General features: G+C 39.0%; 1 protein-coding gene across 3 annotated transcripts in view; it reads left to right on the forward strand.

Annotated features, from left to right (window-relative positions):
* The window catches only part of LOC120797585 (pyruvate carboxylase, mitochondrial-like), a 283931-nt gene that overhangs the window by 55725 nt on the left and 213459 nt on the right, over window positions 1-14747 (forward strand). For all 3 annotated transcript variants that reach the window (XM_040141374.1, XM_040141375.1, XM_040141376.1), the window contains exon 10: window positions 5863-5981. In XM_040141374.1, coding sequence (XP_039997308.1) covers window positions 5863-5981 — 119 coding nt within the window. The remainder of the gene's footprint in view (window positions 1-5862; window positions 5982-14747) is intronic.

Consider the following 14747-nt stretch of genomic DNA (forward strand, 5'->3'; position numbering starts at 1 on the left):
CACGTTCTATTCAAAGCTGTATACCATTGTACATTCATCATTGCTGGGATTTATATAGAAAGCAAACACATACTAAGTTCAGCAGCAGGGAGCTAAATGTGTGATTGTACATTATGCCTTTTTTTTTAATTGGGGGGGGGGGGGGGACTCTAAGTATGTGTGTGGGGGGTAATATGCATGTATGCGGCACCCTGTGACCTCTCCTTGTGCTAGAACAGCCCCATTGACTTGGCTGTCAGACCTTATAAAACAGTGACCACTCAATCTGTTACACTGGCTGCTACTACCACTCACTCAGTGTGTGTGTGAGCAATGGAGGGTGAGTGCAATATGAAGTGACAAAAATTGGTATGTGTGTGAATTTGTGTGTGCTTAAAGTCTGTAGGTGAGTGGATTTGTCTGTGTGTGTGTGTGTGTGTGTGTGTGTGTGTGTGTGTGTGTTAGAGAAGGCTGGTGCGTGTCTTCTACTGTGGGTACTATCATTCACTGTTACAGTTTATCAATGAGGCCTTGGGTACCAGCTATTTGTATTTCTCATCCCTGTTGCAGGCTGTATAGGAATTATACACACACACACACACACACAAGTACAAATAAAAATTAGGTTTGCACAACAGAAGGTTAAGAGAGAGGTGACTCAGGCTGAAAATTAGCATTTTGTGTCTGACTGCATGTGTATTCTCAGAGCAGAGTAGCCTAGTTGTAAGCATATAGAGTCAGTGTATATAAAGATTGTACTACACTGTCTGTGCTTGTATGTATATGTGCATGTAGAAATATATACAGTACACATGTACTGTATATGGATTTACACTTTGTTCGTTTTGTCTTTCTTTCAGTGTTGTCACGATACCAAAGCTATGACTTTGATACCTGCCTAAATATCTCAATACCAATACTGAAACAGTACCACTAGCCTGTTCTCATTGTCCTTTTTAAATCTGATTTGACTAAATAGGAAACTAAAAAATGCGCTCAGTAGATCAAAGACCTCCGCCAACTACATCTACTGTAGTGTTCAGGCTAATAAACCTGGGTTTGAGCTTCATTACCATGAAGTGCTGGACTTAGTTAATGTCATTCATGTGTATAGTTTTCATGCTTCATAAAATTGTAGTTTATGTGCGTTTTTTTTCATACATCTCATGTTTTTGACAATGAGTTAGTACATTAGTTAGCCATGATTACCATTACCAGTACTGACTGAGTACAAGTTGATCATTTATATCTGGTGCTGTTGATTTGTATACTTGTGAATGCCTGACTTGTAGCAGCTTGCAAATTATGGTAAAATTAACGTTACCAGTGTGAACACTGATGTTAGCCACATTGATAGGTTAGCTGAAAAGAGAAAGCCAAAACCATTATCATTGCCCATAACTACCTCGTCAAACTCTGATAAGTTTGCTGGTCACAAAATAAATCACACTTGTTTGACGTATATTTGAGGACATGGGCATGATGTAGTTATGTTGTCTATCACATTTGCTAAGCTGTCGCTCTTTGAATTCTTAGAATAGGTCGGTATGTCTGTCGGATGTGTTGGCTCCCTGGGTCTGTGTACATTCAAAACATCCTTTACAGATGGGCCCTATGGTGTCCGTGGGCTTGACTGTTGGCTGTGCAAACAAAATGACATATTGCTTTTTGTGTCTGCTTTGTCGTGCACGGTCAGCAAGACCACTTGTATTAGCAGCCGTGCTTCTGGTTATGTCCGTTTCGTCTTGAGTGGAAGCAGAGTTCTGCGCGCGCACAGACACAGAGAGAGAGACACAGAGAGAGACACAGAGAGAGAGAGACACAGAGAGAGAGAGACACACAGAGAGAGAGACACAGACACACACAGAGAGACAGAGACACACACAGACAGAGACACACACAGACAGAGACAGAGACACACAGACAGAGACAGAGACACACAGACAGAGACAGAGACACAGACAGAGACAGAGACACACAGTCCGGAAGTTGCGCATAAGGGAAACTCAGGAAATACAGCTCTTAATAAAAAACTGTTCATCTTAAAGTATCGGTACTAATAAAATCGGGTATTGTACTGTTAACGGCAGGGTATTGTGACACTCTTCTGGTATCATATATGGTGCAACACTAGTTTCTCTTAAGGTCATGGATTCTGTATTAATCATCCCAACAGCCAGGTAATGGGAACGCAAAGGGGGGGCACCCACACGTATACACACACACACGTATTTTAACTTTATAATTATCAGATTCTTTCATGTCAAGAAGAGAACAATACTACAGAACTCTTTAGTGTGTAGGTGTTTTGATTCAAAAGGTTTCCTGTGTTTGTATGTGCCCCCCTCATGTCCTAGTGTGTATGTGTAAATGTGAGAGTGTGTTCATGTGTTTGGGATCATACATTTATTTTGTTGAAGTCTGTATGCGTGTTGAGTTGTGCGTTGTGGTATGTATGATCCGTTTGAGTCTCTGGTAAAACCTGTGGGGGCCTAAAGATGCCATAAATGGGACTAATTTCTTTCTGGAAAGAAAACTGCTGGCTGAATGTGTCTGAATATTTTTACACAGATGATTTTTTACAAGGTTACAGTGAATATAATACGTGTTGCATTTGGGTGTGTGTACTGTGCTGCTGATTTGTGTCTTCTTTCCTCTTGAGATGAGTTTTCTTCACAGCAAACTAATTTTGTTAGTTATGGGCTTAATGAGAGGTTGACACGCTCTGAGCATGCTTTGTTTTACTCGTGTGAAACATTTGTTTATATAACTATATTATGCATGATGTATTTTTCATTGTAACTAGATCTCTAACATTTTTGAGCTTTTGTTTAGGTTGTTTTATGCTGTTAAGTTGCAAAATTCTAATGGCTGCAGTTCTAGCCTAGGGCCATCCTGGTCCCTGCAATCCATCCCTCTCTTGTCCTCTGCGCATTTGATTGTCTTGACATTTATGCTTGCCAGATGTTGGAAATCAAAGCAATCCTGAAGGCACTCGGCTGGTTTAACAATTATTGACTTAACATGCATTTTTCTGTTTGAAGACAAGAGTGAAGAAATTGGTCTAGATCATTCACTTCCTCTCAATCCCCCACCCCCCCCCCCCCAGATTCTGATTTCCACCAATGGGCTCAACAAGGAGGGAGTGTAGAAATTAAAAAACATGAATGTCCATCAAAATGCTCTAGATACATTTTTACAAATGTAAATGGTACTCTTGCTTTTATGTGGGTTTTCATATCTCTGCATTCTGGGAATGGTAGATTTGCTGTTGTGCCGCTGTTGTGTTTTGGACATTTGCTTGCAACTCTCTAATTTCATTCTGATGTTTGGATGTTGTTTTCACCCAATATTTCCTTTGCTGAAATTGGGGGTATGGCTCATAAAATGGCAAAGCTTTGATTATAGGAATAATCAGTGATGTGGCTTGATCTGATGTACTTGGACCAAGCTGCCCTGATTGGTTAAATTGGTAAAAACTGTTGGAACACCAGTTGGATTGCTTTGCTCAAATCATCTGTATAATTTGTGTAAACCCGCCAAGTATCGAAATTATAATGATGATGATAATCTTTTATATAGCATTTATATAGTAATTACACTTTGCTTGCAGCTCCCACATGGTAAAATTGAACTGGAGCTGAGACAACCCAGAATGGAGGTTTGAAGGATGACTATGGAAAGTGATGGTGCTGGTATACTAACATGCTAATTTCTTTCACAATCATCAGGTTTTACTCTGTGGAGCCATGTTTGACTTCTGACAGAAAAACAGTGAACAGTCCATTGAGGGTGATCTTAGCAAAGCATACTAATTACAGTAGTTGATTGTATATTGAGATTTTTTAAATTTAGTCATCAAAAATGAGTTATATACAGGTGCTGCATGAGATTTTAGTCAGATTCCACCAAACTTTGCAGAGACCTAACAGCTCTGAGGAAAAATGGTGAAAAATAATGACAAGTAACTGCAGCTCCTCTCCTTTTAAGGCAGCTGGCCTTTACAGTGCAGTGTCCTGCTGCATAAGCAAGTGAAAATGAAATATAATTTTGCAGTGAGTTACTGAGGTTGGAAAATACAGATTAAGTAAGTTCTGACACTAATAATCATTAGCAAAGCAGTGCAAAAACGCTCATCTGACGTGGTTACCAGAGATTGGAATATGATTTATCATCTGGTAAATGAAGAATAAGCAATAAAACTAGCTATTAAATTGTTTCAAAATGTATAAAGAGCAGCACATTGCATTTTAAAGGGTAATTCTGCACACCACAGTGCTGATTAAAATAAAAACATTTTTGTTCCAAGAAAGGAAATTCTTTTGACAGACTAAATCGAAGTCTGCATCAAAGATGTGGTTTGTACCTTTTTTAGAAGCTTTTGATTGTTGTTACAAACAAGTCATCTGAATATCATCACTTACTTGAACAACAGTAATTATCCATGTACCTCAAGGATATTCCATAAAAGGTTTCAGGCTCTATGCTTTTTCTGTCATAAGCTTTTTTCATCTTATTCCAAACACCATTACTTCCTATGTTCCAATGAACTGGTGGCCCCAGTGCATTGCATCTGCCACCATATGGTGTACTGTAAAGCTCCAGCACACACTTCTGTGATGTTTACTTTTCAATATATTGTATCCCAGTCTTGCCTTGACATTTTCATATTTACCCAAGACCATGATCTTCTCCTATCCTTAACCAAGTTTCCTAAACATAACCATAAAAATCATGATGTAGTTGCCAGTAGTAGATATTGTAGCAGGAAAACAAATTAAATGCACTGAAGGTGAAAATTTACAGATACATACACTATGAACGAATATGACAGATATGACAAATATAGATCACAGCAGACAAGGTCAACTTCCATGCTCATATGTTAGCACGTTATTTACCTTACACGGTCTCCCTGTTTATTTACATTGTAATTTTACCATTACTATTTCTGTCCGTTATGTTTATTGCATATTTGTCCGTCCTGGATGAGGGGTCCCCTCCTCTTTTGCCTTATTCGTGTTGTTTTTTCTTATCCAGATCCAGGGTCTAAGGACACTGGGAGTATCTCATATGATTTACAAATCGTAAAGCCCTTGAAGGCAAATTTGTGATTTATTTATTCATTTATTGTTTTGGCTATATGAATAAAATTGACTTGACTTTGGTATACAATGTGAGATGCAGTTAAAAGCTAAGAAAGAGATAGTTTGGACCTTTGAGTTGAGATTACTTTGTCACGGTTTTGAAAATCTGTTTAAAATAATTCCCCTTATGTTTATTAAAAAAGACATCCTAATCAAAACCTAATCAAACAAACCTAATTCAATCTAACTTTTAGGTGACAGGGCTTTACTCTGTGTCACTCTGCATGCATTATACATACCCTATGTCCATCATTGTGCTAGTTTTGTCTGAATATATAAGATGCAGTCTTCGTCATACCATGTTTAAACTGTATGACTCAGCTCAGAAGGCAAGTTAACATCCTACCACCAATAAAACTGAGAAAAATTCCTTTGTACAATGTAGCTGACACTGATTTGTGAGTCTGATTGCAGTGTTGTAGCTGGAAGGTAGATGTGACAATAATCTTTTATGATGATGGACTTTCAATAAATCCCCCTTGATTAATGATCTAATTATTGCATTACAGAGAAATTGTGAAAAAGGCCCTCTTCTCTCCATACAAATAAAACATGATGCTTACTCTTGACTCACTTTATGTAGTCATATTTCCATGGAGAGAGGACGGGAGTTTTTTGTTCTTTTGGTTTCATGGCTCATTAAGATGAGTGACTGCTGCTGCTTGAGTGTTTTACGTGACTAATATTATTACTTGGTGCAGTAAAAATGCTTTCTTTTATTGTTCTTTTGCTGCAGGTGGGATACGAGAACGCAGGAACCGTGGAGTTCCTGGTGGACAAACATGGCAAACACTACTTCATTGAAGTCAACTCCCGACTCCAGGTTGAACACACGGTCACCGAAGAAATCACTGAGTGAGTAAGCTATGTTAGCATGTGTGGATTGTTTTAGACTGGTGGGCAGGTTTCGGCGGTTTTCATTTTGTGTGTGTTTTTGGGCATCATCTGTCCAGACAGGTGTGCCGCTTCAAGGCTAGATGGTTATGTCTGAAAAGTTGCTGAAGTAAAGAGTGAAGGTTGAAGAGAAAAGAGTGGAGCGTGAGAGAAGCAAAAATGGACAAAAAATAGAGGAATATGGAGAAATGGGCAAGGTGAATAAAGGAGGGAAAAGAAGGGACGGACAAAGCTGACAAATAGAAAGAGATGGATGTAGGAGAGAGATTTGGGAAGAGAAGAAAACGTGGAATCAGTGAAGAGAGAAGCTAAAAGATGAGGTCAGAAGGATGGGAGACAATGGGAATGAAGGGGAGAGGTGAGAATGAGAAAGAGGATAATGAAAGATATAAATAGCATGCTGCTCCACCAGTGACCTGTGAGATTTGCTCAGCTCAGACAACACAGATGGGTCTCAAACTAATACACACACAGACATAAACACAAAAAAACCACAGACACACAGGTGTATAGGCCCTTCAGTCAAACCCAGACTGATAAATTCTTTGTCAAGCACTGATGTGTGTTCACAGAGAACTACAATTACACAAATTTGATTTCCTCCATAATTAGCTCATTTAATGAATTAAGCTGACAGACTTACAATCGGTTCAACTAATGCTGGAAGTGCTGGGCAGGAGGGAGATCTGCATTGCAACAACAGGATTTCACCTGTTCCTACGGCAACTAAACATGACTAACAGCTTTGTATGCTGTATTTTCTTGCTGTCTGTATCAGTTGCTACAGTCGTTTGGCTTCTTTCATCTCGCTTTTCTTTGTGTTCTTTGTGCATGTTGCCATGCTTTTTTTTTTTTTTTTTTTTTTTTGGTCACCGTACACAAATAAGGTCTATGATCACTCTAAAATCTCCAAAAATAAACCAGCTGTGTAACAGTGTAAAAATGTATTCGTAAACATTGGGGCCTAACAAATGTGTTGCATCCATTTTGTTCCTCATCTCTACCCTGCCTTGCTATGCATTGCTGGTTTCTTAGCATGTTGCTGATAAAAGAGCAACAGCATGAAACCATTGGGGAAAAATGTTTGCTGCATCATGCGCATAAATGAAATAATAACAAAAAGGGGGTCCATTCATAAAAACATTACCCCACAGCGCTACTAGTGGTGAAAAAACTCCACAGGGACACAAACGTAATATATTGAGATGGGAATGGACAAGGTGTCCTAATATGCAATAGATATTAGACATTAAAGTGGAAAAAGTGGTCTTAAATTAACAAATAATTATAATTTCAAACTTTGTTTAAAGTGGCAATCTCGAAGATTTTCATTTAAATAAGTGTCTGTCGCCAAAAGAGGTAACACGATGGTGATTGAAGAATTAGTGTATTAAGTTACTGCTAACGTAAACCTAACATTTCCTACTGCTGCAGCTTCACATTAAAAGCATTTAACTGGCAAAACAAGAGTTGACTCACAGGAAAGGAAATGTTTATAAGTGAGCTGAGCACCTACTGCTATCATTCATCTAAAATGCGTCTACACTTTTGAGCGATTGGTCAAACAAATGCTGACTGAGGTTCAGGGCCTGTCCCACCTGATGCATTATGTATATTGGCTTAACAGAGGGTTGGATGTTGCTGCTTCTGCAAAAACATGTGCAAGGTTTATGTTTATAGATTTGATTACAACCCAACCACACGCATTTAGCTAGTAAAGTACTGTCCACTTTTAATCTTGATGCTGGTATGTTGAAATGGGTACTGGACTTAACATTTTTAACATGTAACAGAAGTGGTTGCCATCCACAGGTGTCTACTGTCCCCATCATTGTATATTCAATATACAACTGACTGTAGGAGCTACTACGCTGACAGGCATTGTCCTAATCAGTTTGCTCCAGGATGGAGAGGTCGATCATGGGCCAGTTGTGGAAAACTTTGTAGAGTGGTGTGACAACCACGTCCTGAAGTGAAATGTTCACAAAACTAAAGATATGTTCATCAACTTCAGGAAAACCTCCCATTCAATTTTCCCAACTATAAGTTAGGGCTCACTTGTGATTGACAAGAACTTGAACTTTGACTTAAACAAGTCTGGAATCTGCAAAAAGGGCCTGAAGATAAGGACAAAACACTACTAATGGCTTTTTATAAATCCTTTGAGTCCATTTTAACCTTCTGTTTGATTTCTTGGTGTGGGAAACTTTCTAGTGCAAAACAAAAATCGATTATTCAACATTGTTAGTAGCCGGCAAAACAACTTGCACGCAGCAGCTTTCTTTAGCAGATATCTATGACAGACAAGAGCTGCAGGCGGTATGCTTCACACCTCCAAATTCTCAGCACCCTGCTGTTTGCGGAATCATGCCGTGTTCAGCGTAAAATCAGATCACAGTTGGTCACAGAATGATGGAAAAGGGCCAATTATTGCCTGACTTCCTTATCAAAATGACAATAGTGTGTTTTGCTGCCCTCAGAATTCTGTGACCTGTAGTATCAAACTGCATTTGCTGTTACCTGCAGTGACTACAGGTGTTGCCAAATCATGTAGGACTGAAGTCTTCAACATTGCCACTGTAACGGGATATCTTTAAAGCACTCTAAAACTCCATATAGCCAGGGTAGCTGTATAATTTGGTGCTTAGCATTCAAGATATCATAAACAGAAAATGCTCATACCAGCTTTAATTCATAAAACACTTTGCAATCTGTTTAATTTTTTTCATCTGTTTCAAGTTTTCAATTTTTTTTGATTGGAATTTTATTTTATTTTTCATGAATGTTATTGCATGAAAAATTATAATGAGCAGAGCTATGCTGAGGTGGTTTTTATCAAGCAATAAAGTAGGAAAATGATGGGATATTTGTCCATCATAAATCATGTATTCCATCCACACATAGCGGATATTGCTGCAATGTAAACTTTCCAGAATAGCCTGTCTTTTTTATTACTGCTATTCAATGTAGTGTCAAATCTAATAAATTTGAAAATAAAGAAGGGCTAAAATGGAGGATTAGGGACACTGAAGAAGTTGGACATTATCATACAATCTTTTCATCTAGTTTGCAATTCACCAAGGATGTCACGCAGCATTATTCATTGGAACAAAATGAGATGGGAAAGCTCACCACCCCTGCTCTCCCTCCATTTGTTCTTTGATATCTCTCCTCCTTCTCTTTAAGCATATTCTCTCATAGTGAAACAGCTTTTGTTATATCCTCTTTGTCCTGCTGAGAACATCTCATATCACTGAGGAATTATACGTTTTGGGAAACTGGGGTCATTGGAATGGGCAGGAGTGCAGTAATTTCTTGAAACTGGGCAGCATCCTCCATTTAAACAGCAGATGTCGAAACTTTCAGCTGTCAAGCAACACTGTCAGCCTCTCCAGCTCTCCTTTAAACTTGTTGTGTATTTGTTACTCCTCCTCTATTTGATCATTCTCTTAAAGCTGCTTTGTTTGAGATCTGTCATGTATGTACTGGCTCTCCGTCTTTTTGTGAATCCTTTCTGTATTGATTTTTTTTTTTTTAAAGTCTTTCTATGTCCCTGCTCTTTCCTGCTTACTCTTTGCAACACGCCTAAGTCAGCTCCACCTACCTTCTTATCATATTAAGAACTAATCCACGCAGTCCAGGCAGAAGGCAAGTCCAGGCCTTGTTTCCCCCTCAATTAGATGCTCTCTCAAACAGATTCCCTCTCTTTGATTTTGGTGTGAGTGTGTGTGTGCTTACCATACAGTTTTATTTAACTGTTACTAATAGAACGCTATCTCTAGTGAGGGTCAGTGTAAAAAAAAAAACAAAAAAAACCACACACACTCACTCAGGTATTGAAGTCCCCCTCTCTGTTTCTCTCCCTTTAATCCATCCCCTCATCCTTCCCATCCCCATCCATCTCATCCTATCATTCCTCCCTCAGGCTCTCCCCTTCATCTGTCTGTCCTCATCTGACTTGGTGCTTTCATCTCTCCACCTCTGTCCATTTCTCCATCCAGCCTTTCTCTCTTTCTTCTTCATGGCCTCCTGTTCTGTCTCCCTCTTTCCTTTGCCATTCTTTCAGCCCTGTCAGTTTCTCCCTCTGTGCCTACCCCTCACCCTGTCAGTCCCCCCCTCCAGCTCCTTCCTCTCATCCATCTCATCTTTGTCATTCTCTCCTCATTCACATTCACATTCTTCTCCCATCTTTGACATCTATTCATTTATCTCTCCCTCTCTCTCCCTCTCACTGTCCTTTACCTCACCTTTGCCTCATCCACCTCGACTCGCGCGTCATTTTTCCTTTGTCCCTTTATGAACTTGTCCTTCTGTGGCCTCGCTCCCTCCATCTGCCCTCTCTTATCCCGCTGTCTTGTCACTCTCTACCTCCGTCTGTCTCCCTTGCTCCATGCTTTCATGTATTAGTACAAGCACCAGCCAAAATGAAAACAACCTGAAGGAGGGACTTAATCATTTCTGTAAAGGTAGCTACCCAGGCAAGCCGTTAAGTTGAATCTTCGGTGTATTGGCTTTGATTAGCATGTACTTGGGGGGGGATTTTCCATTATGATGACACCATATTCCAAATAGAGCCCAACTGATGATGATTGTTTTAGGCCAATAGCATATTGGAAATCATAAAATCAGATAACAAATTTAAAGATTTTAATTTTTCAAAACAAGTGACACTAGAAAATTTGGTTGATCAGGATCCTTTACTTTGACCAAGATACTGTAGCTGCTCAGTGGGACATTTTTCAGGTGAAGAATAAACTTCTCAGTGCCCTCTGGTGGTCAGACTATTTCCGGTAATGGCCACACTGTTTTTAATTTACTCCAAATTAAAATACAGGTCCAAAATTTTTAGACACTATTAGTGCGCACAGAAGGACAGTAGACGTACATGTAATCTCTCCCTGCCTCACAGCTCACATCCGAATACAAGCTGTGTCCCAAATTCATACTGCAAACTAATTCTAATACTAATTGTAAAGTTTGACAATACGCTTAAACAGTAAGTGTGCATACTAAGTTATTTTTTTGTGTTTGTGTGCACAATAAAGTGCACAAAATAAATGGAGAGGTTTCTCACAATGGAAAAGAAATATCTTATTGCAATGGTGAAACAGCTCCAGGAAAACTTGAGAAATACATTATTTCACTTGGATGTTTGGCCTTCACTAAGCAAAATGGTACATGTGCAGAGTTTGACACTAGAAAGCTGTTTTCATATGCATTTGTTGAAGGGGGTAAGTTACCCAGCAGTTAAACTTGTGTAAATAAATGATCTTTCCAAGAGGAATATTTTTGTATCAAAAGGGATCTTTTAAATTTTTGGGAAAAAATTTTGTTGCCTCTTTGAGTGGAATCAGCAGTGGAATTTGATAGCAAGTCGGATTAGCTCTAGTATTAGACATATTGAAACAGACCTGAGACCCACAGTAATTCAGATAACCTTGGCATTTCTTTACTGCAATTTTTTTGTCACTTTTTGGCTAGCATATAAACAGAACCAAAAAACCTTAAACCAGAACTCAAATTGCCCTTGTAAAGAGGAACAGCCTTTAAGTCTGTGCTTACCATCAGAAACACAAGAAAATGTTAAGATGGTTATCTTAACATTTTTTTCTGTTTTCCATATGTTGTCTGACCTTTCCTCTTCTTTCTCTCCCCTGCCACTCTTCCTCACCTCCACCTTCACTGATACTGTTTCTTCCTCCACCTTGTCTCTATATTGCTTTGATTGTTGTGCCATATCTCACTTTTCTACAACGCTGGTAGCTTGACAAGATGGTATCTATTTGACTGAGAACGGATCCTCTCCCTTTTCACTGCTTCTTTTGCTTCTCTCTGTGATAATGAGTGTGTACGCAAGTGTCAGTGAGGAGGCAAAACACCACAATCTGTAATCAGAAATGAATGCACCCCACACTCTCTCAATCACAGATGCATACAAAAATAAATCCCCATATTAAAGAATTCATTTCCATTGGCATCAACAAAGACACAGACAAACACACTTGCACAAGGATAAACCAATGCCTAGGGACATTATGTGAATACCTATTCATTTATCTTTCCGCTTTACTGAATTCCTGCACTATAGAGGCAATTCGGTCGGATGCTTCTACTGAGTATGTATCTCAAATGTCAGATATACAGACGGGTGACAAATTAAAGGAAACCCCTGAAAAATGAGTGAATAAACAGGATTTCAATGCCCCCATCCATAGGACATGAGCGGTCACTGAATGGTTTGAGTATGACAATGATGTGAATCATATGCTATGGCCTTGGCAGTCACAAGGTCTCAACCCAACTGAACACCTATGGGAGATTTTGGACTGATGTGTTAGACAGCGCTCTACACCACCATCATCAAAACACCAAATGAGGGAATCTCTTTCTGTAGAATGGTGCCCATCCCTCCAGTAGTTCCAGAGACTTGTAGAATTGATGCCAAAGCGCATTAAAGCTGTTCTGGCGGCACGTGGTGGCCCAACACGTTACTAAGACACTTTTCCTTTAAATTCGTCACCTGTCTGTATTTTGTCTAGGAGGCATACCCTGTGTGAGAGAAGGGAAGAGGCTTGTGCATGAGATGCTTATGTCTGAAAGGCATACGTGTAAGTGTTTCTGTGACACAGGCAAACCGCCTCTGCATTCAACTCCAGCTCTGCCTTTGAACTTCGCCTCTCTCAAGGTTCAATTTGTCCATAATTTAGCTGTAAACAATCTTTCCTTTGTGCATCGGGTGTGTTTTTTTTTTTTTTTTTTTAGTGACAACGTGCATTCAGCTAATTTGTTCGCAAGTGTGCATGTTGCTGTCAAGAGATATTGCACATTTTGTTAGATTGGTGGACAGGAGTCCTTTAGATCCTAAAGTGACATAATTACTCCCAGGCTCACACTTTTCTGTGTATGCCAGTGTATGCTGAAGACAGTAAGGGATTGTGTGCCTGTTTAGATGAAACAGCATGAGTCGAAAGTGTTTTGCCTTTAATGTGGGGATATGAGTGTGCACATATGAGGGACAAATGTCAGGAGGCAAAGATTTACTTAACTGATAGTTGTGAATGTATATTAAGTCCAGACTTTCAGAGGTTGTCCACCAATTCTGTAATTATTTACAAGACTCCACAATATATCCACAAACATGCAGGAAAAATTCAGACAAGTCAACTAAGTGAACATGTGAGCACTACGAAACATTTTCTTTTCCCTAGTGTCTATTTATTTCTAAGGCAGTGCTTACACTCAGGCTGTGAATCGCCCCGTCAGGCTTCATCCATTCAAGTCTTGGCAAACAATTTCTAAACTTACGCCTATCCTGAACCATGCATAGCACTTAATACAAAAAATAACCATTTCATTTTATGAAGCTTCTTGGGAGCACAGAAAGCACTGGTTATTAGGTCTACTGTGGACAAAAGTCCCTCAGGAATGTTCAGCTTTCCATATATAGATACTGTAGTTGCACAGACTTGTCTACTGATGACTACAGGAACACTCACCAACTGCTCCCACTAATGTTCAGGTAATTACATTGTTGAATGGGGTCTGGTTTAGTTATATGCTTCAGATGTTTACTTTTTAATTTGTGAATCTATCAGAATCAAAGTTGAGTTTAAAAATTCCTTCATTACCTCTCACCTCAAGGTTTCTGTCAGCTGCTTTTTCCAAGGTCAAAAAGTAGATTTTAAAGTCAATTTTTGAGGATAAGAAATCCCTGAAATTATCAGAATAAAATGGAATTTACATTTCTACATATCAGTGACAACTGGGCAAACTCATGTGATATATGATCCAAAGCTCCAGAACAGCTACTAAATGGACCTGAAGGGTGTGACTGTTTTTTAAATAGCTATGTTTGGTAGGCACTTGGAAGAAAATCAGCCATGCATTTTCTTTGTGAGCATGCTTAATGACTTTTGAAATTGAAGCAGTTTCATTTACCTGTTTTCTGCTCTTTGGTTACATATTGTAAAATATCTTAAGAACACAAAATCCTATGTGTGAGACAAATATCAAGTCGAGGTCCATTTACTAGCCTTTTCAAATCTCATGGTATTCATCAATGTAGAGCAAAATAGCACTCAAAAGTTTCAAATTTGTGCTGCAGCAAAGTCAGTAATGTTTGGCTGCAATAAAAAACTGCAAGACTCTGCTGGGTCCGCTCACTGTTCTTTGGTGTTTTTCAACTTAACGACAAAAGCCAAATCTGTCCCAGCTTAACTGGTCAGTTTCATGAAATGATTTGGCTCCATGATTTTGACATCAAAATCCATATCCCCTGGCAAACCCAACCAGTGTACCTTTAATATTGCCTGCTCGTAATGCAGTTCAGTATAGAGGGTATAGAGTCTGCTTGCTTCTCGGCTGATATAGGATGTCAAGCACATTCTGAGCTATAATTAGTTGTGGGCAGCCGTGGGTTTTATATTTTAAATGACTGACATTACATGATTTACTAACATACACATTATTGGATACCTGCAATAGAATTTGACTGGCAATGGTTTTTAAGGACAGACAACAAAAGTTTAGATGGAGGCCATGACATTTTGTGCTGCATCTTTATTTCAGCATTTTCTTGCCAGTTTGTTTGTTTCATGGCAGGAAAAGAAATGCTTCTGAATCCTCTTCTACTTAGAGACAGTAATAAAGTAATAACATGATGCTATAGACAATCGGTACATTATTGAAAACAAAATCTGTCATTAAAAAAAATTGCATTTAAATCCA

This window comes from Xiphias gladius, chromosome 12, assembly GCF_016859285.1.
Source record: "Xiphias gladius isolate SHS-SW01 ecotype Sanya breed wild chromosome 12, ASM1685928v1, whole genome shotgun sequence".
NCBI classification, from domain to species: domain Eukaryota; kingdom Metazoa; phylum Chordata; class Actinopteri; order Istiophoriformes; family Xiphiidae; genus Xiphias; species Xiphias gladius.